Source organism: Pseudonaja textilis, chromosome 9 (assembly GCF_049901715.1).
Source record: "Pseudonaja textilis isolate UNSWEBS1 chromosome 9, rPseTex1.2, whole genome shotgun sequence".
Classification (NCBI taxonomy): domain Eukaryota; kingdom Metazoa; phylum Chordata; class Lepidosauria; order Squamata; family Elapidae; genus Pseudonaja; species Pseudonaja textilis.
The window spans coordinates 3,462,913-3,489,792 of NC_141998.1; the positions used below are offsets into that span (position 1 = coordinate 3,462,913).

The 26,880-nt window shown below is 47.2% G+C and overlaps 1 protein-coding gene and 1 long non-coding RNA gene across 3 annotated transcripts in view; both read left to right on the forward strand.

Moving 5' to 3' along the window:
* Window positions 1–26,880, forward strand: part of LOC148125012 (uncharacterized) — a 65,582-nt gene that overhangs the window by 36,474 nt on the left and 2,228 nt on the right. The gene's annotated exons all lie outside the window — the stretch shown is intronic.
* LMAN2L (lectin, mannose binding 2 like) lies at window positions 46–26,101 on the forward strand. Of its 2 annotated transcripts, XM_026715227.2 has the most exons (9): window positions 86–296; window positions 3,611–3,729; window positions 8,124–8,241; window positions 9,521–9,603; window positions 14,226–14,258; window positions 17,342–17,503; window positions 18,218–18,332; window positions 19,994–20,113; window positions 21,251–26,101. In XM_026715227.2, the coding sequence occupies exons 1-9, from the start codon at window positions 113–115 to the stop codon at window positions 21,391–21,393; spliced, it is 1,077 nt and encodes a 358-aa protein (XP_026571012.1). In that variant the 5' UTR covers window positions 86–112; the 3' UTR covers window positions 21,394–26,101. The 2 variants fall into 2 exon arrangements, with proteins under 2 accessions (XP_026571013.1, XP_026571012.1); XM_026715228.2 differs by lacking the exon at window positions 14,226–14,258 and having other exon boundaries at window positions 46–296.

The following is a 26,880-nucleotide window of genomic DNA, read 5'->3' on the forward strand; positions in this document are numbered from 1 at the left end:
GGCCAATCGACGAGCAGGAAGGAACGCGGAAGGGGGCGGTGACCGAAGGGCGGGCCAATCCGGAGGCCGCGGGCTTTCGCGAGCCCACTCGCGGGCTGACGGAGGGAGTAAGATGGCGGCGGCTGTTGCAGCGGCGGCTGAGCGAGCCGGGAGCGGGGATGCCGGGCTCCGTCGGCGGCGGCGGCTGTTGCTGCTGCCGCTGCTGCTCTGGCTGCCGCTGCTGGCCTGGGAAGCCGGGGCGGAGCAGATGGAGGAGTACCTGAAGCGGGAGCACTCGCTCACCATGCCTTACCAGGGTGCAGCAGCTTCTCCTTCGCGGTTGTATTGGGTGGGTGGGTGGGGCTGACTTGCAAGGTGGAAGTCCGTCCGGTGTAGCCCCTGCTCCCAAGTCAGGGTGTTTCCCGCCTTGGAGAGGCTCCACCTGTTGCATCCCTGCCTGTTAAGGGCGCTGGGCTTTCCCTAGAATTACTTTCTTAGATGCATGGGGTTGCGGGGTTGCAGTGCTGCCTGGGTTGAGCGCCCCCCACCCCCTTTTGCAGCATGCAAACAGTTAACAAATAATCAGAGCTGGAAGAGACCCTGTAGGTCATCTAGTCCAACCCCCACCTGTCCAAGCAGAAGACCCTACACCCATTTCTGACAGAGGGCAGTCCAGTCTCTTCTTGAAAGCCTCAAAGGGATGAAGCTCCCACAACTTCTGAATAACAGAATAATAGTGGAATTGGAAGGGACCTTGTAGATCATCTAGTCCATCCCCCCCACTGCCCAAGCAGGAGACCCTACACCCATTTCTGACTGGTCCAGTCTCTTCTTGAAAAAGTCTCAAACAAGCGGTAGAGTTGCAGAGACGAGGGTGGGCACAGAAATCATCCAAGGCTGGGGCCACGAGGGCTATTGCTGGGTGCAAGGAGAAAATACAGTAATATGTGTGTGCGTGTGTTTGTGTGAGGGAGAGAATTTCCTTGCTGATGTTCCTAGAAAAGTGGGGAAGGGGTTGCATTTCCACCTGGGGGTGGGGGAGATCAGGTGGATGCAAGGTGATGGTCTGCTGTTCATCCAGTTTTTTTGTGGTGGGGGGGCGGGTTGTGAAATAGGTCCTCGTGTGGGAAGACCCCCCCCCCCCAAGAATGAAATATTTGGGGGAATATTTAAAAAAGCAGGAAATAATATTTCCCCTAAAGGAGAAATTGGAGGGGGGGGGGAACCTTAAGGGAGACAGAAACCAGTCCCAATTTCCCTTCCCCAAGCAGAAACCGAGGACTTAAAGCAGGGGTCTCCAAACTTGGCAATTTTAAGACTTGTGGACTGTGTTGAAGTCCGCAAGTCTTAAAGTTGCCGAGTTTGAGGACCCCTGGCTTAAAGAAATGCAGATTTGTGGCAATCCGTTCAGAAAGCCTGGGTCAGACAGAGACTCCGGATAAGCAATACGGTTAGGCAAGCGAACGGTTGACAAGATGAGCTCAGACAAACATTGCATGTCCCCTTCTTGCCTCTAGAGCCAGCCGTGACCCCACGTGAGGAATACCCCCCCCCTCCAAAAATATAAAAACCCTCCTGCTCTCAATTCCATTTGGTCAGCTGTCCCAGCATCGCATGTCCGGTTGGTGGTCCTGCTTCATCAAGAAAGGGAATTTTTCTTTCCAGTCGGCCTCTAGCCGCCGTTTTATTTCCGTTGTCTTTCTCCCGGCTTGGAAGTGGACCTGGATATTTTTTCCAACATTGGCCTGAAACCTGGTCAGGAGGCTGGAGACGAGAAAAGCAGCACGATGGGAGTGCAACAGCTGGGGGTTTGGGTGCAGACTGGACTTGGGTGGGTGCAGAGGAGGCCTCTCCTGTTGCAATTTGAGTGGCTTTTCTAAAGTCCATCTGTGCAGGGGAGGTGTCCTTCTCCATTTCCACCCGAGTCAAAATCGGTTGGTTTCTCCCGTTGAAAATGGGGGTCAGCTTGGCATCAGATTTCAGGCTTGTCCAGGGCAATTCACTGGGCTAGAGATTTTCTGTCTTTATGGATGAAATTAAGCATTGCCAGCAGAAAACTAAATGGAATTGAGACAGTGAATGACGTTTTTACCCAACAGTTTGACAGGCTTTGATAAGAAATATTTCTGGTTAGATTCTGCTATGATTGGATGCTTTTCATTCCTACTCTCTCTTTTCAGGTTTATCTCTGCCCTTTGCTTTTTTTAGAGTTGGTTTCATTTAAGTTTTGAAGCCTATGTTTTTGTGTGTAAGTGTATCTATACACACACGCGCATACAAATTCTGCAAATAGAGGAGGAGCCCTAAAATAGACGGTGTGGTCTGGTGTATTAATGAGAGATATTTTCCCCTAAAGTTCGTTCTAAGATCTGGGACCTGCTGAAATAGCATGAGGATCATTTTATAGTCTTGCAAGTCTCTTGTTTTTCTCCTGCTGGTAATTTATAAATTTCATTTTGAACTTGGGAAAAAAAAAAAGATTTTCTGTCTTTCACTGTGAGTTCCATTGCGTTAAATGGAGGGTGCACTAAGGGAGGCACAGCCAATCTCATTGTGCACCTGTTGCAGGCTGACAATAAAGGTCTGAATTGAATTGAACACACAGTGAAGTATTGTGTGAATTGTGGGGGGCGGGGGATGCAGAATGCTCCAGAAGTCTCACTTTTGTTATTCACCTGGCTTTGGAAAAAAAGAGACTTTTCAATGAAACCCAAGGAAGTAGAAAACTGGCACGCCTCAAACTCAACGAACCTGCCTTGCGACATGGGTTTTGTTGACAGCTTGAACTGCCTTCCTGAACTTTTCCACAAGAGGTTTAATTTCGCCTTCTGGACCAGTGTGTTTCATAGCTGACCATGTCCCTCATAATGGCAGGTTTGGCCAAAAGGCACAGCTTGTCATGGCCCTGTCAGAGTCTGAATCCAAGGAGGAAGACGAACAGCTGACAAGACACGAGAGTGTGGCTCCGTTGGATGTGGATGAAATTGGGGAAGGGCAAAGTCCGGCTGGGCAGAGCAGGGGAGAGGTAGAACAAGGGAGAGGGAGTTCAGAGGAAGACCCAGGCCCACCCCCTCTTCATCCTAGGCCACGAAGGGAGAAACGGAGAAGGGAGCAACGTGGGTTGCCTGGCTTATGGGGGAGGAAAGGGCCCTGATTCCCTTCATTAGCCACAGCCGGGAAGACAGTTGATAAGAAAGGAAGGATGCGTGTGGCAAGCTGCTGGGAGCAAACGTGACTTTATCCTGTGTTGTCGTGGCTTATCTGTGTTCCTGGTATCTTCCCAACTGTGAGTTTTGCTGTGCCTGAAATTCTTGGTCCTGCCCTGCCAACCTAATTACTTCAGTTTGGCTTGTTTGGGCTTTAAGTTACAGTTTGTGTTGCTCATGTTTTGGACTTGATTCTCTGCAGCCAAAGGCTGTTCCTGGGAGAGTTTTTCTCCAGCCCAGAAGGAAATCTGGACATTGGGGTCAAAGTTGGAGCTAATAAAGGGACTCCTACCAATTATCTGACTGAGTTGCCTTTGTGCCACGCTCCGGGTCATCACACAGCTCAACCTCTGACGTCAGATGGTGTTGGGAACTAGTTTTGACCTAACCACCAATTAGTCCTTCATGTTTTTTTTTTTTTTCAGGTGTGGGATCTGGCAGTTCGTCACTGTGGGAACTTATGGGCAATGCGATGGTGATGACCCAGTTTGTTCGTCTCACGCCAGATATCCAAAGCAAGCAGGGTGCTGTCTGGAACAGAGTGGTAAGACTTAATCACCCGAGGGCGGGCTCTGGGACTTCATTAGGGTTGGAATAATTGGCAGAAACCTTCTCCCTCAACTGATGTTATCCTGTCCGTAGCGAAAAGGAGGGGAAGGGTGAAGCAATAAATAGCAAAAGTCCTGGGGGAACAAAGGTGATTATTGCAAAAGGGCCCGATTTTGCAAAGGTGATTTATCCTGCCCAATCAGAAGGTGTGGTCTGATACTGGATTTTTGCATATTGCATTAAGCCAGAATTTGTTTAGCCATGGTTCGGGAAATAAAGTTGGTTGGTTTCACATACCGTCCTTTCGGAAAGCATCCTTCAGGTCAGCCAGTGTTGCTCAGCCTTGGCTGAATGTGCTGTAGGCGGATTCTTTCCATGTTTAAGCATAGTTGTTTCTCAACTTTTCGATTGGGTGAACTTACGTAACTCTCCAGCCGCCCATTATAAAGTTGCTGAGTTGTAGAAGTCGTCTTTGACTTTAACAACCAAAGTTGAACCCACAGTTTCTGTTAAGTGAGTCATTTTGCCCCATTTTCTTGCCAACTTTCTTGCCGCAGTTGTTAAAGAGAATCACTACAGTGAAGTTAGTAACAGTTAAGTTAGTTGTTGTTGTGGTTGGCTGGCAGCAGGTGCAGATGGCTGAGGAGAGTGAGGACTCAGATGAGGGGCCAGGACCATGAGGGAGTGGAGTTGCCTTCAGAGATTGTGAGGGCTGACAGCAGTGATGAGGAGGTTCCCGAGGAGCCTGTGCCAAGTGTGTGCGCGCACAGGAAAGAGCAGCTGCAACAGCACAGGCGACTCAGGAGTAAGGCTGCAAGATAATGGCCCCTCCTTCAAGAAGATAAAAGGCAGCTGTGAAGTGAACCTTCTTTGCAGGAAGCAAAGACGTTTTGAAACTCAGCCTCTTGGAAATTACAGTATCTTAAAGTTGTTATTTGAAGATTCTTGTGTTGTGAAATATTTCTTATCTGTGATCCTTGGCAGCCTCGCACAGTTTTGGCCAGGCTTGTGCTTATCAAAGTTAATTAGTTTGCAGCAGCCTTTTAACCGGGGATTCAGAAGACTCATTAAAAGGTTTCTGTTCCCTTTGGTTATTGTTTGTTTTATTGGAAAACGGTTTGGGTCAGAACACCAGCCGCCCATTGTAAAGTTGCTGAGAGGTAGAAGTAGTCCTTGACTTTTAACAACCAAAATTGAACCTACAATTTCTGTTAAGCGAGACATTCGCTAAGTGCGTTTTGCCCCGTTTTGCAAACTTTCTTGCCCCAGTTGTTAAAGAGAATCACTATAGTTGTTAAGTTAACTACACAGTTGTTAAATTAATCTGGCTTCCCCGTTGGCTTTGCCTGTCAGAAGGTCACAAAAGGGGATGACATGACCCCCCCCCGGGATACCTCAACCGTCATAAATACGAGTCAGATGCCAAACATCTGAATTTTTATCAGGTGACTATGGGAGTGCTGCAACAGTTGTGAGTGTGAAAAACGGTCTTCACTTACTTTTTTTCCCCAGTGCTGTTGTAACTTTGAGCATTCACTAAATCAATTGTTGTAAGTCAAGGACTACTTGCAGTGTTTTAAGGTGGTGTTGCTTTCTGTTTTCTTTTAGGAAGTTTAGGCATCCAACAAGGGGTCTTCAGACATTGTAGGAGCACAGCTCTGTTAGTCCGTGGTAGCAAAACATCAGAAGGAGTTGTCTCAAAGGTGCTTTTTCAGAAGGCAAATAGAGTTTCTTGTTTTTTATTTTTGAAGACATTTCACTTCTCATCCAAGAAGCTTCTTCAGCTCTGACTGGATGGAGGGGAATGGAAGGATTTCTACTCCTTGCAGACAGCTGGTCATTTGCATCCTTTGAGAGGGTCGTTGAGGCCTCTTGAAGGTCTGTCTGTGTCCTCAGGATCACCTGAGTAGTTAGTGCAAATGGTTCCTGTAGTCTGCAATTTTTTCCTCTGGAAATCCATTCCTCCTCCCACACTGTTCCAAGGGTGTCCATCCCAAATTGTATAGCTAAAAGTCAGTCCTCCAGGTCAGTTTTGTCCCAAAAGTGCTTTTTTTTCAGGAGGCAACTGGACTTCCTGGTTTTTTTCTTTGAAGACGTTTTGCTTCTCATCCCAGAAGCTTCTTCAGCTCTGATTGGATGGTAGGATTTATATTTCCTTGCAGACAGACAGCTGGTCATTTGCATCTTTTTGAAGGGTCTTGAGGCCCCTTGGAGGTTTATCTGTGTCCTTGGGGTCACCTGTGTAGTGCAAATGGTTCCTGTAGTCTGCAATTTTTTTCCCCCTCTGGAAATCCATTCCTCCTCCCACACCATTCCAAGGGTGTCCATCCCAAATTGCATAGCTAAAAAGTCTGTGGAGATTATCCCAAAGGTTCTTTTTCAGGAGGCAACCGGACTTCCTTGTTTCTTCTTTTAAAGTCTATTCTATTTTCTTTTTCTTTTGAATTCTATTCTGTTCTGTTCTACTCAAGGTGTTTCTCTTCTCATCCAAGAAGCTTCTTCGGCTCTCACAGGATAATTGGGGAAATTAAAGGGCGGAAGAAGCTTCTTGGAAGCAAAATGCCTTCAAAGAAAAACCAAGACAGTCCAGTAGCCCAGTGATGACTAACCTTTTCAGCTTGGTGTGTCGAAAATCGGGAAAAAGTGTAGCCTTCCTCGGGTCGTGTGTCACTTCAAGAAATATCAATAATTTGGTTTATGACAGGGACTGGGCTGGGGTGATCACACAGGACTGTGAAACTGGTCTCAGGGCTGCAGGTGCAGGATGTGGGGATCGGAAGGCCACCTTACAGGGCTGTGAACCTCACGGATCTCCTTTCTTCCTGTAGCGTTCCTGAGGTAATGAAACGGACAAACCTCAGTTTATGGCGGTTAAAACTGGTTCTCTGCTGCAAAGATGACACCACGCCTCCACGCAACAAGCAGGGAGCAGGGATTGTAGCTGAGCACAGGCAGCCGCTAAATGTGCAGGTTTTCCCCACACCAATAGGCGTGTCAGTCAAAGTGCCTCGGCGTGTCACGAGTGACACGCGTGACATAGGTTAGCCATCACTGCAGTAGCCTCTTGGAAAAGCAACTTTGGGACAACCCTGGATGACCTGAGAACCTCTCTAGATCAGAAGGAATTGATATTTTTCTGCTTAGAAATTACATTCAAAGGTATATGTCCCACAGGTCATCTATATTTGCACAGCCTTCTGTTCCCCCATCGTCCCAATGCCTCATGCCCATTTAGGAGTCTTTTATCAGCGTAGTCTTTATTCTGTGCATTTGATGAACGAGCTACAGCTCAAGAAACCTGATGTCTTTCATGAAAGTTTACTTGGAAGAGGTGCTATCAAACTCACGATTTTTATCTTTTTTTTCTTGCAGACAGGGATGCAGAGTATAATGTGGAAAAAAAAATAGAAGCTTTTTAAAACAGGGTGTAACGTCTCGGTCATCTCCTTCACTGATTCTGCAGTTTATATACACTGGAGAGAATTTGCTGATCTTCTATCGAGTTGTTTGCTTTCCAGCTCAGCTCTGGCTGTTCCCTGTAGTTGAAGCATGCGCGTTGGGATTAATTACTGTCTTTCTGGCCCTAAATATAGCCCGGCTGGAAGGGGAATACGTGGATTATTGGCAGAAGGGATTGTGGGTGGGTGTGCGTTGTCCTTTGCAACCGCTAATGTGCAAAAACAGTTGTCACCTTTAGCTCTGGTATTTGCAAGCGCTTAAAATAAATGAAAGGGATGTGGTGTCTCAGTGGCTTTTTTCCCCTCGTTTTTAAAAATACAATATTGGAAATCGTGACAGCCTGGGACAACGCAGAGAAGCACAATCCATTTATAAACAAGGAATTGAACTGAACTTTTTAATCGAATAACCTAAAATCAGTGATAATCACTCATTTTGGTATATAGGGCAATGATGGCTAACCTTTCTGGTGCCGAGGGCCCAAAGCATGTGCATGCGTGCGTGCAACCCCAAAATGCAATGCGAGTGCCCCCCCGTATGCATACACCCTGCCCCCCCTCCGTGCCCCGTTTTGGCTTCCAGGTTGGTGCAGGAGGCCTTCCAGGCCCAAACAGGGCACCGAGGTGTGTGCACATGCGCGCGGTCCCTTAAAATGCAATGCAAGCACCCCCCGCCCATGGAACCTTCCCTCTGCGCAGGCCCGACAGAGACCCGAAAAACAGCTGACCGGCAGGAGGGATGAGTCTGTGCACGGTGGAGCTGGGCTGGGACGATCGCTACCATGCCATAGGTTCGCCATCACGGGTGTAGGGCTTCCTGCTTGACCAGCGGGTTGGACTAGACAATCTCCCAGGTCCCTTCCAACGTTTGTATTCTGTTTTGAGGGATTCTCTCTCCTTTCTAAGTTGCATCTTTTTTGGCTTCCCACAGCCTTGTTACTTGAGAGACTGGGAGATGCAGGTGCATTTCAAAATCCACGGACAAGGGAAGAAAAACCTCAACGGAGACGGCTTTGCCATCTGGTACGCCAAGGATCGAATGCAGCCAGGTAAAATCTTTTCCAAATATAGGCCAAACTTTGATCTCTGGTGCTGCGGTCTCTTTGCAGCAGGAATAGAATACAACGGAACAGAACGGAACAGAATAGAATATTGGAATGAAGAATAGAATAGAATAGAATAGAATAGAATAGAATAGAATAGAATAGAATAGAATAGAATAGAATAGAATTCCTTATTGACCAAGTGCGATTGGACTCACAAGGATTTTTTCTTGGTGCAAATGCTCTCAGCAGACATAAAAGAAAAGATACATTCGCCAAGAATCAAGAATCATAAGATACGACACTTAATGATAGTCATAGGGTACAATAAGAATAGAATAGAATGGAATGGAATGGAATGGAATGGAATGGAATGGAATGGAATGGAATAATATAGTGGAATGGAAGAATGGAATGGAATGGAAATTCTTTATTGGCCAAGTGTGATTGAACACACAAGGAATTTGTCTTGGTGCAAATGCTCTCAGTGTACATAAAAGAAAAGATACATTCGTCAAGAGTCAAGAATCATAAGATACAACACTTAATAATAGTCATAGGGTATAAATAAGCAAACAAATCATACTAGTAATAACTAATATAAATCGTAAGGATACAAGCGACAGTTACAGTCATACAGTCCCAAGTGGCAGGGGAGGGGTGATAAGGAGCGATGAGAAGATTAACAGTAATAGTAATGCAGACTTAGTAAATAGTTGGACAGTGTTGAGGGAAATAATCCTCCTCCTCCTCCTCCTCCTCCTCTTCCCCTCCTCCCTGCAAACCCCAATTCCTTCTATCACTGATGATGTTACCTACTTTGGTAATGAAACGTCTGCAAGAAAACAAGCAGGTTCAGAGAGCACCAAGGATTCTACACTCCTCCTCCTCCTCCTCCTCCTCCTCCTCCTCCTCCTCCTCCTCCTCCTCCTCCTCCTCCTCCTCCTCCTCCTCCTCCTCCTCCTCCTCCTCCTCTCTGCAAACTCCATTCCCTTCTAGCACTGATGATGTGATCTAGTTTGGTAATGAAACCAAACTAAGTTTGGTCACCCTCGTATTTTCTGCCTTGCACAACCCACAGAAACTGGATGAATGTTCAGGTTGTCTGCAAAAAAACAAGGAAGCTCAGAGAGCACCAAGGATCCCTCATTTTTAACCCTGAGCTATAAAAGATTACCCCTTTTTAAGGGAAAATCCTTTTGGCTTTTCTGAAAGCTATAAAAACATTGGAGGAACCTTTGCCGGGGCGGTTTGTTGAGAACACAAATTTCTTTGTCTGTTCCAGGGCCGGTCTTTGGCAGCAAAGATACTTTCATAGGGCTGGGCGTGTTTGTAGATACCTACCCCAATGAGGAGAAGCAACAAGAGGTAAGGGCCAGGCTGGGGTGGGGGCATTGGGCTGTTCTTGGTTGGTCATTGAAGCTACTCGGGGGGAAAAGAAGGACTAGGGGCGACACTGCAGCAGTTTTCCAATATTTGAGAGGTTGACTCAAAGAAGAGGAGGTCAACTTATTTTCCAAAGCCCCAGAAGGCAGAAGGAATGGATATAAACTAACCAAGAAGAGAACCGACCTGGAATGAAGGAGAAACTTCCTAATAGTTTAGGACAATTCACCAGTGGTACAGCTTGCCACCAGAAATTGTGGGTGTTCCATCACCGGAGGTTTTTAAAGAAGAAACTGGACAGCCGCTTGTCTGAAATGGTACAGGGCAGAGGTCTTCAAACTTGAACAGCTTGAAGACTTGTGGACTTCAACTCCCAGAATTCCCCCTCCTGTCATGTTAGCTCAGGAATTTGGGGAGTCGAAGTCCTCAAGTCTTAAACTTGCTAAGTTTGGAGACCCCTGGTATAGGGTCTCCTGCTTGAGCAGGGGGCTGGGCTAGAAGACCTCCAAAGTGGACTAAGAAGATCGTTGGCTGCCACGATGTTGCTCAGTTCCAAATCTGTCCCGGCTTCCAACCGGAACCCTAGGTTAGAGAATTTGCTATTGGGTTGTTTTGCCCTTTACCCTCATATCTTCTATCTTGCCCAACCCACAGAACCCGGGTGAAATGTTCAGGTTGTTTGGAAGAATTTGAGCTATGGTGGGGAAGGGGCAATTTAGGAAGAATGGGGAGTCCATCTTCCCCAGGGTGGTTGGGGTGGAAGTAGCAGCTGGCTGGGCTTTGGAGCATGTGTTGTGGTTAGCCGGCAGCAGGTTCAGATGGCTGAGGAGAGCAAGGACTCAGATGAGGGGCCAGGACCGTCAAGGGAGTGGACTGCTGCCTTCAGAGATTGTGCGGGCTGGCAGCAGCGATGAGGAGGTTCCCGAGGAGCCTGTGCCAAGTGCGTGTGCGCACAGGATTGCTCGTAGGAGAGAGCAGTTAGAGCAGCACGGGCGACTCGGGAGTAAGGCTGCATGGTAATGGACACTCCCTCAAGAGGATAAAAGCCAGGCTTGGAAAAGCGTTCTTTGCAGACAGCATAGAAGCTCTGAAGCTCAACTGGTGGACGTCTTTGTTCATGTTTGGAGAATCTTGTAATGAATTCTTATCTTGGGGGTTTTGGCAGCCTTGACAAACAACTTGGCAAGGCTCTTTCTTGTCAGAGCTAATTAGTTGGAAACAGCCTTTTATCTGTGAAGAAATAGAATTTGTAGATGAACCCTTAAAAGGTGGGGGCTCTCTTGGGACCAGGTTGGGTCAGAACAGCATCAGACAGGCCTGGCTCTTGTGCTTTTATGCATGGTTTAAGGAAGAGAAGAGAGAACTGCAGCCTATGTGACCTCCAGTGCCCCACTGGTCACCCCAGAGCCCTCTTGGAGAGGGTGAGACAGGAATAATCTGCCCATTGGCAGGGGCGTTCTTGGAGGTTAAGGGTTAAAATTTCCTCCTTCCCTCTAACAGCTTTGGTGTTTGGGACACTGTCCCAGGGATCTGGCTATTATTTTTTGCTGGCCTTCCTTTGGGCAATGAGGCCGCTGTGTTTGAAAAGGCCAGCGACTGTACAGGAATTCCTCGACTTACGAAAGTTTGTTTAGTGACCGTTCAAAATTGCAACGGCACTGAAAAAAAAAAAAGTAACTGGCAACCATTTTTCGCACTTAACGACGGTTGCAGCCTCCTCCATGTTCACCTGATCAAAATTGGGACGCTCAATTCAGATTTATGACGGTTGCAGTGTCCTGAGGTCACGTCAGGTCAACCTTTGGCAACCAGCAACGTCAAAGGGGAAGCCAGATTCACTTAACAACCAGGGCAAGAAAAGTTCGTTCAAGTAGGGGCAAAACAACTCCACAAGGTTCTCGCTCGGCAACCTCAATTCTGGGCTCAGTGGCGGCCGTAGGCTGAGGACCACCTGTAATATGGATGAATCGATCTGAGGGATTTGAGATGCTTTTTGCTTTTCTCGCCTGGAGACCTTATGGAAAAAAAACTTGGCTTGGCTTGTGTTTTGATATAGTTAGCGTGTTTTTCTTCTTGGTTCTGGTTTAGTGGAGTCACTTGAGCTTCTGTGGCGTGATAATTATAAATTGTTTGGAGTCCTCTTCCCAGGAGCCTCCTCTGCAGGACGTTAGCAATTAGGCAGGTTGGTAAGATGCCAGGTAGATCATTTGAGCCTACTACACTGGTTGGATCTTGAGAGTTTGCCAGCTAGATCTCTAGCGGGGCAGGGAGATGCCCTTTCCAAGGGCGAGAAAGGGGGCTGTTGCTGAGGTAATTCCCTGTTAGGAGAATGAGCGCATACAGGGAGACGTATTTGAGAGTAGCGTTTGAATAATACACATACAGCACACAGATACACTGTACAGTAAATGTAGGTTTTTACTTCCAGACAGTTTAAGCAAAGTTCAAGTTAAGCAGTCCAAAAGTCATTCACAGGTAAATCAGTCAGTTTTTCAATCCAGGGATAATCCAAATATCAAAGTCCAGTGTCAAAAAACAGTTCAGTATCAGACTTACATTAAATCCAGGAATATCAGTCAATTAGGAAAAATGGAGCAACTGCAATACTTTCCAACAGAAGGAAACAGAGATCCACTCACACCGTCTTCTGAGACTCAGACTGAAACAACCCAGGTTTTTGGCTCCATCTTATGGCCGTTTGAGAAACCACACCTAATTACAGTTTTGCATTTTCTTAAGGATACAGTTTTAAAATGTTTATCCTGGTTTATATATTTCTAACCCAAATACCTGTTAGGTGACTTATATTCCTAACAGCTGTGCCAGAGAAGGCACACTTCCTCCGTCCCATAAGAGGACATTTAATGGAGGGGACCTGGAGGGGACCCAGACTGCCTGAACCTCCAACTGCAGAGGCAGGAGTGGGACGCTACCGGTTCTGGCTAGCTCTATAGAACCAGTAGCTCTGAAGAGCAGCAGACAACGAACCGGTTCTGTGTTTGCTGCTGTTTGGCCCGCCCGGGCTCTTACCTGTCCTTTCCTGCTTTTTCAACCTCAGGTGCTTTGCGCGGCACAGCTGAGGTTGAAAAAGCAGGACAAAAGTGGCTTTCTAAACGCTGCGCCCCTGCGCTTTTCAGCTATCCGGGCGGCACAGCAAAAGGTTTTTGTACACGCGCGCAAAGCGTGTAGTAACACCGGTTGAATCCCACCACTGTGCAGAAGTCTCCAAACGTGGCAACTTTAAGACTTATGGACTTCAACTGTGATGACCCCTAGTCTCTCAAAATAACCCCAAACCCCAAACATACATTAAACTCTGGTAATGCCTTCAACTTAACCTGTTTTATTAGGCACAGTTTGAAGTCACAAAAGTAAACAAATGAGGCAAAAAGAAAACCAAAACAAACCGCATTGACGAGAGTTCCGAAGCAAGCCAAGATAATTAATCATACATTCCAGGAAGATAACAGAGGAGAGTCCAGGGGAAGAACACCAGCAAAGATAAACCTCTTTCAAAGTAAACACTGAACTTTGACTCCAGCAGTTCTGACTACGCAGTTACAAACTTAGATACATAGCCAGCTGCAAGCCACGAGGAGGATCATGGTAATCTCCTCCTGAGTAGACCTCGCTTTTCCCTGATCCTCTCCTCCCTGCGTGACCTAGGATGGATAGGGGATGGGCCTGGATCCTCCTCTGATTGCTCAGCCGGCCTCTACCCCCTTCCCCAGCCTCCTGCACCACCTCTGGAGCCACACTCCCACTCCCTGTTGGCTGTTCCTCCTCTTCCTCAGAGTCAGTCTCCACCAGGGGCATGACATCAACTTCCAGAATTCTGGGAATTGAAATCCACAAGTCTTAAAAGTTGTCAAATTTGGGGACCCCTGCCTTACTGGGGCAGACCGCTTGCTTCAGTCTGCATTCCTGTACATGTCAACTCGTAAAACATGCCTATGCCTATTTTCGAGTTGCCATAACCAAGGGGAGGGGAGAGAAACCTGGAGGAGCAGTGCGGCAGTTTGAAACCAGAAGTACATTCCATGCTTATCTTACAAAGATTGTAGCTAGGCTACCGGATCTTCTGCCCGGGAAAATCCTTCATTGGAGAATGTGATGGATGACACCCAGCCTGTGAACCATGCTTCATTGGAGAATCTGATTTATGACACACCCCAGGGGGGAGGGGGGTAACAGGGTCACAGGTGATTGTAAATTACATATGCCAGAGTTGGCTTCATTTAGGGTAATGCCTGCATGTTGCTCCTAATAAATCTTTTGGATTCTTTTGAAGCTTGGCTCGAGGCTCACGATTTAATTAGGGCAATCGCCGGAACCCTGACAGTACCAATTGCCTTTGTAAAGCAGGAATCTCTCCTCCAGCCCCTCCGCTTCCAGGATCCCTTAGCTTTCTAGCCCAGGGACACCTTCCAGCCTTTCCCCTAACCTAAACGGTGGGCCTTGGAGAAGAAGAAAAAGAAAGCAGCCCGGGGATTGGATGAAGGGAGACACTAGGTCAGCTTGAGACAATCTGTTGGGTGATTCCTGTCTTGCTTCTGTCCCCTACCCTACCCTACGGCTTTGCAATAACCATTCTGGATTCCCAGGCCCAGAAGAAGAGGTATTCATCAGGAAACCAGGTACTTTCCTAGATCCTTTACTCTACCTTGTCTGTTCCATCTCTCTCTCTCTCTCTCCTTGCTCTTTGATTCAGCTATCACTTCTGGCAGGGAATGGAACGGCATAGCTTGGCGCAGTGATTGTTGGCGCCTGAGTCTTTTCCTCGATAGATGTGATTATAAGAGCCATGGTAGCGCAGTGGTTAGAATGCAGTATTGCAATTTGGCTCTGCCCACAGCCAGGAGTTTGATCCTGTCCGGCTCAAGGTTCGCCTTCCGAGGTCGGTAAAATGAGGAGCCAAAATCGTTGTGGGGGGAAAGAGGCTGACTCTGTAAACCACTTAGAGGAGGCTGCGAAGCAGTGTGAAGTGGTATGTAGGTCTAAGGGCTATTGCTATTGTCAACGGCACCTGAGCCGTGGTGGTGCAGTGGTTAGAATGCAGTATTGCAGGCTACTTCTGCTGACTGCTGGCTGCCAGAGGTTTGGCAGTTTGATTCTCACTGGCTCAAGGTTGACTCAGCCTTCCATCCTTCCGAAGTAGGTAAAAATGAGGATCCAGATTGTTGGGGGACAAGAGGCTGACTTTGTAAACTGCTTAGAGTGCGGCTGTAAAGCAGTGTGAAGCGGTATATAAGTCTATTGCTATTTTCTTAACGTTTTTTCCTTGCTTCTTGGAGCTCCGGTTCCCTCATTTCAGATTCCTCATGGGGCTGGAACCAGTAAAATCAGAGAGTACTTGTCTAAGGCAGTTTTTCTTAAGCTTGGCAACTTTGAGATGAATGGACTTCAATTCCCGGGATCCCCCTGGCATGTTGGCAGAAAGTTCTGGGAGCTGAGATCCAGATCTCCGAGTTGCCAAGATGGGAAAAGGTTGACCTAGGGTGTAGCTGGCTTGGTTAAAGCAAAGGGATATTGCAGGCCTCTTCCTTATGTCTCTTTGGTTGTGAGAACTTCAATGCCCAGAATTCTTTAGCCAGCATGGCCTATGCTGAGGATTGTGGGAGTTTACCTTCACACATCTGGTGGGTGCCTTATTTTGAGGGCCTCTGTACTGCTTCCTTCCGAGGAAGTTGCTCAAAGCTGCAGGAGCCTGGGAAGTAGTAGCTACTACTACTAGCTATAGTATGATGACCCGGGTCGTGGCACAAAAGCAACAAAGTCACAAAAGTAGGTAAAGTCCCTTTAATATCTCCAACTTGGCCCCAATGTCCAGTTATCATTGGCTGGAGAAAAAAACTCTCCCAAGAACAGTTTTTAAAAGAGAAGAAATTCAGTCGAAATCCACAGTACATCTAAATTATAAATAAAAACCAACACAAACCACGCTGCAGCAATTAACGAGACAGGGCAGGATAAGGAATTGCAGACTTCCAAAAGATAACAAAACACATACAGTTGGGAGGATGCCAGAACCCAGATAAGACTTGACAAACAAGAATAATGCATGCCTTGCTTCCAGCAAGGTGCTGTGAGCAAACACCCTCTTTATCCTGTTTTCCCAGCTGCAGCTAATCAGGGCCTTTTTCTCCCCCGTAATCCACGTTGCTCCCTTCTCCGTTCCTCCCTGTGTGCCCTAGGATAAGGGGGGGGGCTGGGTCTTCCTCTGAATGCCCAGCCAGACTGTGCCCTTCCCCAGTTTCCTCCACAGCCACCAGAGCCACACTCCCCCTCCTTGTCAGCTGCTCAATCTCCCCCTCAGAATCAGATTCCAACAGAGGCATGACATATAGTGTGTCCACAGGGTAGTAGGGACTCAGAGGAGAGAATGCATTTTCCACTTTGAGAACCTGGTGGGAGAACTTGAATGAGGTCTAACACAGAGTATGAACATGCAGCTCGAGAATCCAGATAAAACTCAGGTTCATTCCGCTTCCAAAAATCTTACTGTTTATTGAACACATGGAAGGGTAATGTCAAAGCCAAACTAACTCTGAGGTTTCCCAGATGCCAGAATTCATAGAATTAAACAATCCTTTCCCCAGCCAGTTTCCCACATAGTCCATGGAAACAAGTTCACTTTGTTACGGGAACCGTCTGCTTTAACTCCACACCTTCTATGGTGTCCTTGAAAAGATTTCAGGCTCTCCCAGTCTTCAGCAAAATCGTGGAGGTTTCGTTTCTTTGTCTGACCCGTTCTAAAGCAAGACCTTGCCAGTCTTACTCTAATGGCAAGTTGAAACCAAGAGGCACGTAGCTGCCAAAGTTTCATTCTTGACGGAAACATGTGCGGCTTAGTTCAACGCGTAACTCCACGCAACATGTAATAACTTGTACGCCTTGTTGCCACTTGGCTGGTTTTGAGATAACATTACAAGGCAGTGGAGAAGGGACTTGAGTCTTCCACAGTGGCATTCCTTACGTCAGTGGTTCCGGATCTTTCCAGCTTTACGGACCAATGGAGGGTGGCTGGGAGAGGAAATAGTTCCGGTGTGAGTGCCTGCTGCTCTTGCAAATGGAGCTGTGAGCGCATGCTTGCCTGCTGCTTGTGTGGCCCGGTTCTGAATAGGCCTCAGCCCAGTACCGGGCTGTGCCTTAGGCCTTGGGGGACCTGTTGCTTGCTTGCTGTCTGTTCTTGCTTTCCTCCTGCCCGTACCCTGGCTGTCTGTGCCATCGCGGTCTTTCTGCCAAATGCATTTATAGGGCTGTCACCATCTGGCCAAATTGTCCTCAGTTCAATGGTGGTATGCTACCGGTTTGGACCGGTTCATCCGAACCGGTAGCAAAAATAAAAGGCCGACGATCAGCTAAGAGGAAAACGAAAAGTGCAGGATTGGTCCTCCCACGTGCCCTTGCGCTTTTCTCTTCTTTATCCTCTCAGCTGATTGGCGCTGCGGGTCTCAGCTGGTGTGGGGAAAGCTGCGCGCCGGTGTTAGGCAAAGCACACCCAACAAGCCACGCCTGCCAAACAATTTGGTAAAAACAATTTGAATCCCACCAGTGCCTCAGTTGTCTTCCGCTGCCTTGCTTCTCAACACACCTCTCCGGCTCGACTCCGTTGCATCCCTCGTCTGCATGCCTCCTTTCCACTCTTGTTGAATGTGAACTGGTGTGAAAGTAGCGGTTCGAATGGCAAGTCGGTCTCTTCCTTCTGTTCCTTCTCCAGCGCGTCTTCCCGTACGTCTCGGCCATGGTCACCAATGGGTCCCTTGTCTATGACCATGAGAGGGACGGGCGGCCGACCGAACTTGGGGGTTGTACGGCCATCGTTCGCAACCTGGAGCATGACACGTTCCTGGTGATCCGCTATGTGAAGAGGAGGCTTACCGTAAGTGTCTAAAAGGTCTGCAACGGTCAGAGCCGTGGTGGCACAGTGATGAGAATACAGTATTGCAAACCGACTCTGCCCACTTGCTAGGAGTTTGATCCTGACCAGCTCAAGGTTGACTCAGCCTTCCATCCTTTTTGAGGTCAGAAAATTTGAGGGGGGCAAAGGCTGACTCTGTAAATATTTCCATCCATCCATCCATCCATCCATCCATCCATCCATCCATGGGATTCAACTAGTGTTATTACCGGTTTGGTGACTATGTTTTGCACGTGTAAAGATGCAAGTAGGAAAATAGGGGCCACTTTGATGGGAAGGGAACAGCATTCCATGCGCCTTCGAAGGCATTTAGTCATGCTGGCCACATGACCATGGAGACGTCTTCGGACAGGGCTGGTCCTTTGGCTTTGTAGTGGAGATGAGCAGCGCCCCCTGGAGCCAGAAACGACTGGCATGGATGTGCGAGGGGAACCTTTACCTTTATCTTAGCCTAGGATTTTAAGCTTTTCTCAGTCCCATCTATCCCACCCCCACAAATTCTTCTCTCTTCGTTATCCTCCCCTATCTGAAATTTAATCTGGAAAAAAGTGCCCTGGGTTATCGTGGTCCGAGTGACAATTCTTATAGCCGATCATCACATCCTTCCCAAGCGTTCTCCAGGTAAGCTTTGGAAAGGATGAAGCTAGAATGAGCCTTTTCTCATTTTGACTTGAGGTCTTGCTCGACATTGACGGGAAGCACGAATGGAAAGATTGCGTTGACATTCCCGGAGTCCACTTACCACGTGGATACTTCTTCGGAATCTCTTCCGCCACGGGAGACTTGTCAGGTATTGCTCACAAGCCCAGCATAGCTGGAAGAATTTTTCCTTACTGGTTTTACTTTGGAAGAAGATCTGCGGAGTTTAAAAACTTGGAATAAGAGAAGCGAACCTGTAGGCTGCTTCCTCAATAGAATGTCCTCCAGATAATAGAATAGATGAGAATAGAGAATAAGAGGAAATAGGAAATAGTAAAAAATAATAGAAAATAGAATGGAATAAAATAACAGAAGTGAATAACAGAATAGAATAAAAATAGAATAGAACTAAACAACAACAACAGAATAGCCAGCATAGCATAACGTGCACATTGGGAACAGGCTCCAGCTACTCTTCTTCCCCACTGATCTTTGACTCCAAAGGTGGTTGATAACTGTCGGACAGCCCTGGCCCCATCTCTGCCTCCAACACAGAGCCCTCGTCAGAGCCTTCCTCAGACTCCAGGAGTGGCCCATGTTCCTCCCCAACCTCCTCACTGTCCAAGTCTGCGTGTGATGCAGGGATGGGGCCAGAACTATTGGAGAGTGGGGTGCTGCCTTCAGAGGTTGTGGAGTCTGGCAGCAGTGACGAAGGGGCCTCCGGGGTGCCTGTGCTCAGTGCATGTACGCGCAGGGCTGCTCGAAGGAAAAAGCAGCTGAACCTGCACGGGCGACTCAGGAGAAAGGCTGCAAGGTGATGGGCTCCTCCCATAAGGGATAAAAGCTAGCCTTTGGGGTTGGCTTCTTTGCAGGAAGCAAAGAAGTTCTTTCAACTCAAAGTTTTTGTGGAGGTCCTGTCTGTTCTGGTTTGTTTTCGGAGATTTTTCGCTTTGGAATATTTCTCTGCAGTTAATCTTCTATTCTTGGCAGCCTCTCGTAACCTTGAAAGGACTTGCTCTTATCTGGGACAATTAGTTTTAATGACTCTTCGCTGTGAATGAACAGAATTCACAAGACACGTTAAAAAGGTTTATTTTTATATATACTTTGTGTTTATTTGATTTGAACGAGGTTTGGGTCAGAACAGCGTGCCGCCAGCTCCGTTGGCTGCTAATGGGCCACAACGACAGCCTAAACCCGTGATGGCTAACCTATGGCACGCGTGCTACAGGAGGCACACACAGCCATTTGTGCCGGCATGTGAGCTTCAGGCAAACTTACCTTACTGGGCATGCGCGCGCCTCAGAGTGGATTTTTGGCCAGTTTGAGGCCTTTTCAGCCTCCCAAAGGCACGAGGAAGGCTTCTTCAGGCTTTGCAGGCTGAAAACTAGCCCTGTTTCATCGCTTCCTGTTTTTCTGAAAATACTGGAAGTGGTGAAACAGGGCTAGTTTTCGGCCTGCAGAAGCCTGCAGAAGCCTTCCTCAAGCCTTTGGGAGGCCGAAAAAGGCCTCAAACTGGCCGAAAATCAGCTCTGAGGTTCAATGCAGGAAAGGAGGTGGGTGGGTGGGGATTACGTGCGCATGCATACGGGGTGTAGTGGGGGCACACATTGCCACCTGGGTGCTGGCATGCGAGTGCGAGCGTGCAAGCACGCCCACCATTTTTGGCCCAGGAACCCCAAAAAGCTTAGCCACCACTGCCCTAAACTTTTTCACTATCAAAAGCCAGCTTAACCGAGAAAGAGATTTCTCCGTGAATGGCTCCCAGTGGACCCGCTCCTCATTATATCCCCTCTTCCTCTTTCAACTCAGACAATCACGACATCATTTCTCTGAAGACCTACCAGCTGACGGTCGATCGGTCGATGGAAGAAGAGAAGCGCGACAAAGAAGTCTTCCTCCCAGTGGTGGACAACATGAAACTCCCTGGGAGTAAGTAGGGTGGTTCATTTCACCCAGTCGGGGGACGCAGGAGGCCTGGGTTGTTTTTGTTTTTATTTTGTCTTTTAATGATACAGTGCATTCGTTCAGTTCTTTCAGAATGGATTTGACCACGAGATATAGAACTGCCTTCCGAGCTTGGCAGGTTTCAAAGAAAATAATGGCAGTCGTGGGCTGGGGTAGGCTTCGAAGATTTCAGCAAGGGGTTCTTCTGCCCGGGTGGCCTGGGTGGGCGTGGCCTAGTCAGCCTCCTGCACCACGACAGGTGTGTGTGTGTGTGTGTGTGTGTTTTCACCCTCCCTGGGCTCCACGGGCTTTTTTTGAGCCTCCGGGAAGCGAAAACGGTCTCCTTGGACTCTGGAGGCTCCCTGGAAGCCAGAAATGGGCCCATTTCCAGCCTTCCCAAACATCTGGGAGGCCTGTTTTTTTTTTGCCCTCCTCGAGTGTCAGGTGAGCTCCCTTCAAAATCCAAGAAAGAAAACCTTAGATTCCATGGTTATAGAGAAAAGGACTTAGATTTATATATCGCCCCATACAGCCCTCTCTCTAAGCGGTTTACAGAGTCAGCCTCTTGCTCCCAACAATCTGGGTCCTCATTTGACCCACTTCGGAAGGATGGAAGGCTGAGTCAACCTTGGGCCAGTCAGAATTGAACTCCAGGCAGTGGGCAGTGGATTTGCCTGCAATACTGCATTCTAACCACTGCAGGAGGAAGGAAGGGAGGGAGGGAGGGAGGGAGGGAGGGAGGAAGGAAGGAAGGAAGGAAATAAATAGCAATAGCCCTTATATACCACTTTATAGTGCTTTCCAGCCCCCTCTAAGCAGTTTAGAGTCAGCCTCTTGCCTCCTCCCCCCCACAAACAATCTGGGCCCTCATTTTGCCCACCTTGGAAGGACGGAAGGACAAGTCAACCTTGAGCCTGGTGCGATTGGATCTTCCAAATTGCAGTCAGCCGGCAGTCAGCAGAAGTAGCCTGCAGTACTGCCCTCTCACCACCGCGCCGCCGAGCAAGTCCAGTTGTTTCCTGAAAAAGCCCCTTTGGGGGATGACTGGAGAAAACCTCCCCGGTCCCTGAACGAGAGCTCGTCCTGATAGCTGAGCCTGACCGTTGCACTTGTCCTTTTTAGTGGCGACGCCGATGGAACCCATGAGCGGCCTCGCTCTCTTCTTGATCGTCTTCTTTTCGCTGGTGGCCGTCGTCTTCGCCATCGTCGTCGGCGTCATCGTTTACAACAAATGGCAAGAACGGAGCCGGAAACATTTCTACTGACCCGCAGGCCTCCTCTTGGGATTCGTCCCGTCCTCCTGGCTTCCTGGACGGCCACCGGATGCCATCGGCAAGGGGGGAATCATGGAAACAGGCAGCTCGACCCCTTCCAGGGGTCTCCTCAACCTAACAAGAGGGCTGATGTTTGGACCGGTGGTCTCCTTGGGATGGCGAGACGCGGTTATCTCTGCTCTTTTCCTTTGCCTTCCTTGAACTACGTTCTCAGCACTGGCTTTCGGTGGGATGTTCTGATGGGCTTCGTCAGCCCCTTTCCCCCGAGGATGTAGCACACCGTGGGCCCTCTGTCGACTCTGTTTTGGGGGTGGGTGGTGGGTGGGAGACATATTTAATCAGGAGGTTTGGAGCTGCCGTCCTCATCTCCTCTAGCGGAGGGGTTGGAAGGTGGGAACTGTGGTTTTGGGGGGGAAACGTCAAGGCAGCTGTGAAAAGGAAATTGGGATATGGTAAGTCGGCAGTCACCAGTGGTGGGATTTGATATATATTTGTTTTTACTACCGGTTCGGTGAGCGTGGCTTGGTGGGCGTGGCAGGAGAAGGAGATACTGTAAAATCCCCCTTCCCTCCCCCACCCAACTAACCTGCTTTCCAGCTCCGTTCTCCTGTGCAGGGCAACCAAAGGAGACCCAGCCAATCAGCTGGGTCTCAATGGGAGACAGAGAAGAGATGGGATTGGCAGGGCCAGTCAGAGGTGGGATTGGCCGGTTCTCTGAACTCCTCAAAACTTCTGCTACCGGTTCTCTAGAACCGGTCCGAACCGGCTGAATATACCACTTCTGGCGGTAACGAATTGAATGTTCCTTTGGGATGCCTTAAGTAGCATATTACTGCCTGGAAGACACAGGCAGAACCCCTTGTAGCTTAAAAGAAAAAAAAAATATCAAGGTTCTTATTCCGTTCACCCCTGCAACCCATTTTATTTTATTTTTTTACCTTTCTGTTCTTTATAGATCAGGAAAAAAAAGCATCGTAGTGAAACCACTATCCTGCTGAATCAAACAATGTGAATCTCTTGGCTCCTTAAGCATAATTCTCTCCTCCTTTTCCATTGCTTCCTCCTTCTGCTTCTCCCTTTTTTTCCCCCCCTTCTCCTTCCCTCTCTCCACTTCTTCCTTCTCCTTTCTCTTCTCCGTTTCTTCCTTCTCTTCCTCCCATTTGTTGCTTCTACTTCTCCGTTTCTTTTTCCCCGTTTCTTCCTTTTTCCCTCCTGTCTGTCCTTGTTTCTTTTGACATTTTGGGTCTTCGGCTGTTTGTGTGTTCTTTCTCTGGGTGAAACGAGGTGGGCCTTACCCAAGAATGATGACACTGTGGGTTTTTTTCCCCCCGTGCTTCCAAGGGATCCTTGAATGTTTCGCGTCAACGTTTGGGAAACTGTGAAGCTTCTTTGGCAGCTGGTGGGATTTAGAGCAAGGGGGTATTTGTTGGTTGAACGACTTCAAAAGAGGGTTTCGTCCGTGGATCATCTTTGCATCATTCAGGAATGAACAGCATTGGGCGCTAAACATCACCTCTAAAATCTCCCCTCATGGCCTGCCTGGCCTCAGCAGGGGCCTGGCCCCATCTCGAGGGAGGGGAAAGTTAGCGTAGGGAGGTGGCCCAACGTGATACTTTTCTGATAGTAAACATTTATAAGCTGCTTTATTAAGAAAAAAATGCTGCTAACTATGGTGGTTAGATTTTCTGAAGCCAGCTTTTCCTTCTTATTCAGGGGAATCTGACTTCACTTCCTCTCCCTGGCTGCCTGATCTACCAAGTTTCTTTAGTTCAATTAATTTCTGCCTCTCTTCTGGCAGATTCCTTCCTCCTAGATCTTTTCCTTTCCTTTCCTTTCCTTTCCTTTCCTTTCCTTTCCTTTCCTTTCCTTTCCTTTCCTTTCCTTTCCTTTCCTTTCCTTTTCCTTTCCTTTCCTTCCCTTCCTTCCCTTCCCTTCCTTCCTTCCTTTCCTTTCCTTTCCTTTCCTTTCTCCTTTCCTTTCCTTTCCTTCCTTCCCTTCCCTTCCCTTCCTTCCCTTTCTCTTCCCTTCCCTTCCTAGGAGAGGAGTGGATTAATCTACAGGTAGTCCTTGAGTTACGACAACATTTGGGACCGAGATTGCTGGCACAATGCAGTTGCAGAGTGTAACGCCCTGTTGCTGGCAGTCCTGGATTGCCGTCACATCATAATCCCAAAACATGCAGGTCATTGAGTGCGAACTGGAGGGAATCCCAGGCGAGGAACAGGGGAACATAGCTTGTGAGTTGGGAGGCTACAGTGTGGCGTGAACTCAGGGAGTCTGGGAAAAGCGGGCGTGGGAAACGTGTGTGCAAGTGCAAGAAAGCTCAGGGAAGGAGGATACTGGTAGGTGTGAGCAAGCGAAGGGGGAAGGAAGGCGCAGTGTCAGCAAAGGCAGGCTGGTTGGAAAACTTACCCGATCAATGTTTTACTTCGCTCTGGCTTCTCCAGTGACTTTGCTAGTGGCCGCTGGCAGAGACGGCCAGCAACAGGGATCATGTGACTTCAAGATGCCACAACCGGTCCTACGGTGATCTGGTTGCCAAGCACCCTAATTTTGATCAAGTGACCCATGGCCAGAACTTTGAGGATCTGTCCTAAGTCCCCTTTGTTCACTGCCACCATAACTTTGTACAGTCGCTGAATGGATGCTCGTAACTCCAGGGCCACCTATATCTCCATCAACGTAACTGTAGATCAGGGGACTCCAAACTTGGCCATTAAGACTTGTGGACTTCGGCTCCCATGCTGGCTGGGGATTTCTGGAAGTTGAAGATCACACCTCTTAAAGTTGCCAAGTTGGGGGACACCTACACCCCACTGTAGATGATGCCAGGTGGGAAATTCATGGCTTCTGGAAATAATTGTGATTCTGTGTAAAGAAACCGATAGTTGCCTTTTAGAGTGAGAAAGTTTGGTCAGTTTTGAGATCGTAACCTGCGTTTTTGGTGACGATCTTCCACTGGTTTCTTTCTTCCCACTCTTTTTTTTTTTTAAATCTATCCATTGTATATCTGAGCGGTGCTAAATAATCCGGCTTCTGTGTTTGAAAATATAACTTTGGGGGCGGAAGAAGAGATACATTTCCTCAAATTTCATCATGCTTGTCTTCAATATCACCCACTGGCACAATTTTTCTTGTATTTTTCAAAGGTCGGTAGCATTTTGTAACGAAAGGTGTACTAACTTCCTTCCTTGACGTACCTCAAGAAAAGAGTGATATCTACCGAACAGGTTCACAATAAGGCTTTATCTAGCCATTTACGTGCTAGAGAGAGCGAAACCAATTCAGAGTGTGAAGGTTCTGCTTTTTGGCCTACTCGTATGGATAGTGCCAATTTGTGAGAACACAGACTGTACTTTTTTTTTTCTTAATTTGTCTTCTCCAGGTTACCTTCCAAATAAATTGAAGCATCCAGAATTTGGGAATGAAATTCCTGGACAGCAAGTTCAGGGACAATTGGGTTTGGCAAGCAAGCTCATGAGCAAATATTGCTAAAAAGTCAGATTTTGCTTTTGGGGGTGAAAAATATTCACACACCCTTATGAACAAAAGCGTGTAGAGGTTTTCTCGTCTTCAAAATTCTTCATGTACCATGAAGTTGCTTGATAGTGAGACGGGTGGTGTATAAATTTAATAAATAAATAAGAATAAGTAATACAGGGGTAGCCCCAAAGGTGCTTTTTTTTTTGAAGGAGGCAATTGGACTTCTTGGGTTTTTTTTTTGAAGATGTTTCGCTTCTCATCCAAGCTTCTTCAGCCCTGACTGGATGGTGGGGAATGGAAGGATTTATATTCCTCACAGACAGGTAAATCCTTCCACTTGCCACCATCCAGTCAGGGCTGAAGAAGCTTCTTGGATGAGAAGTGAAACATCTTCAAAAGAAAAACCAGAAAGTCCAGTTGTCTCCTGAAAAAAAAACCAAAGCACCTTTGGAACAACCGTGACCTGGATGACCGAGAATCTCTATAGACATAATGCCTCAATACTCATTGTTAATTGAAACAGGTGCGATGAGTCCCCATTATTCCCCATAAGGAATAATGTAATGAATCACAAAGACAGTCGACTTCGACAAGCTCTAGCTTGTGCATTGAATACTAAACAAACGATGAGTAGCGGGACAAAATGTTTGCATCAAAATGTGTCGAGTAAAGAATTCAGTGACTTTCAAAGCAGTCGACTACCGAGGTACCACTGCAATGGAAAGCTAAATCAAAGAATTGGGGGAATGGGGGAGACACCCTAATAGTTGAGATATTTCTACTTTTAGCAATTCCTTAAGTGCATGTTTTTCTTCTCTGTTCTTGGGATAAATTTTGAACATTCTTGTGCTACACTCAAATCGTAAGCTGCTGTTTTTAAAAGGATATATTTTTAAAAAAAAATCTATTGCTATACAGTGTGCCCAGCTACTTATGTGAAATGGTCAGCTAAGGACGTCAGCAGCAGTAGCTAAAAGCCATTCTACTGCCAATGGAGCTGTCCATGGGATTATTGTTATTTATACACAAAGGCTGATTTTTAGCTTTTTAATTACTATCTTTTGTTACATTACACACGACGACTACTGCATCCAACAATCTTTTATCAGGCTGTTTATAGATTTTCCCCTGCATCGCAATGGGTGTTAAGTTTTTGTCACTTATTACATGGATAAAATCCTGCCAATCCCAATAAAATGGTTTTTCCATTTTTTTTTTTTAAATGTGAGTTTTCTAGCAGAACCATTGACCCACTCGAATGAAATGATTTTTTTAAAACGATCAAGTTATTTTCACTAGTTCTGCAGATAAAAATAATTTTCTCGTTTCGCAATGTTTTATTCCTGCTGTCAAATAGGGGCTCTTTAAGCCCAAATTTGATGAGAACTCCTGACCTTTGTTGCTACCGTTTTGTTGATCATAAGGACTGTGTGGAGGCTGCAACGGTTATGTGAAAAACATAAGTCACTTTTTTTTTTTTTGGAACAGTTACGAAATGCATGGCTCTAAGTTAAATACTACCTGTATTACCTGTGATTTAATTTAAATGCCATTAAAGTTAAAAGACAGTCTCTGTGATTTGATGTAGTTTCAGTAGCAACTTTTATAGGAAGTCCACATTTTGGGACTCCCTGAGATACCAAGTTCTCCACGTAAAAGGCCGTTTTTTTCTAGCCATTTTGCAGGCATTTCCCCCGCCCCCTTTTAAATCCCACTTGCAAAGCGTGACAAATGATGCCATTGTGCCAGTGGCATCAACAATAAGTCGTTAATGATTTGCATCGTTTTCTCCCTGGCATTAAGGGTGTGCGTGATGATGATGTCCACTAGTCTTGGACACCTAGGATAACTTGATTTTTTTAAAAATGTCATAACCAAATAATCTTCACTGATGCTGTCCAGATACATAGAGACAATCTCCTTTAATCGTTTGATGATGTGGCTGGAATGTTAAGGCATTTGACGTTGTGTACTTTTGGAGACATTGTTTACTAT

Excerpts from the sequence above, each read along its gene's own strand:
- LMAN2L (XM_026715227.2), top strand. The coding sequence starts at position 113 with ATGGCGGCGGCTGTTGCAGCGGCGGCTGAGCGAGCCGGGAGCGGGGAT. Across the intron at positions 8,242-9,520 it reads CAAGGATCGAATGCAGCCAG|GGCCGGTCTTTGGCAGCAAA; the intron begins GTAAAATCTTTT and ends TGTCTGTTCCAG. Across the intron at positions 14,259-17,341 it reads GGTATTCATCAGGAAACCAG|CGCGTCTTCCCGTACGTCTC; the intron begins GTACTTTCCTAG and ends TTCCTTCTCCAG.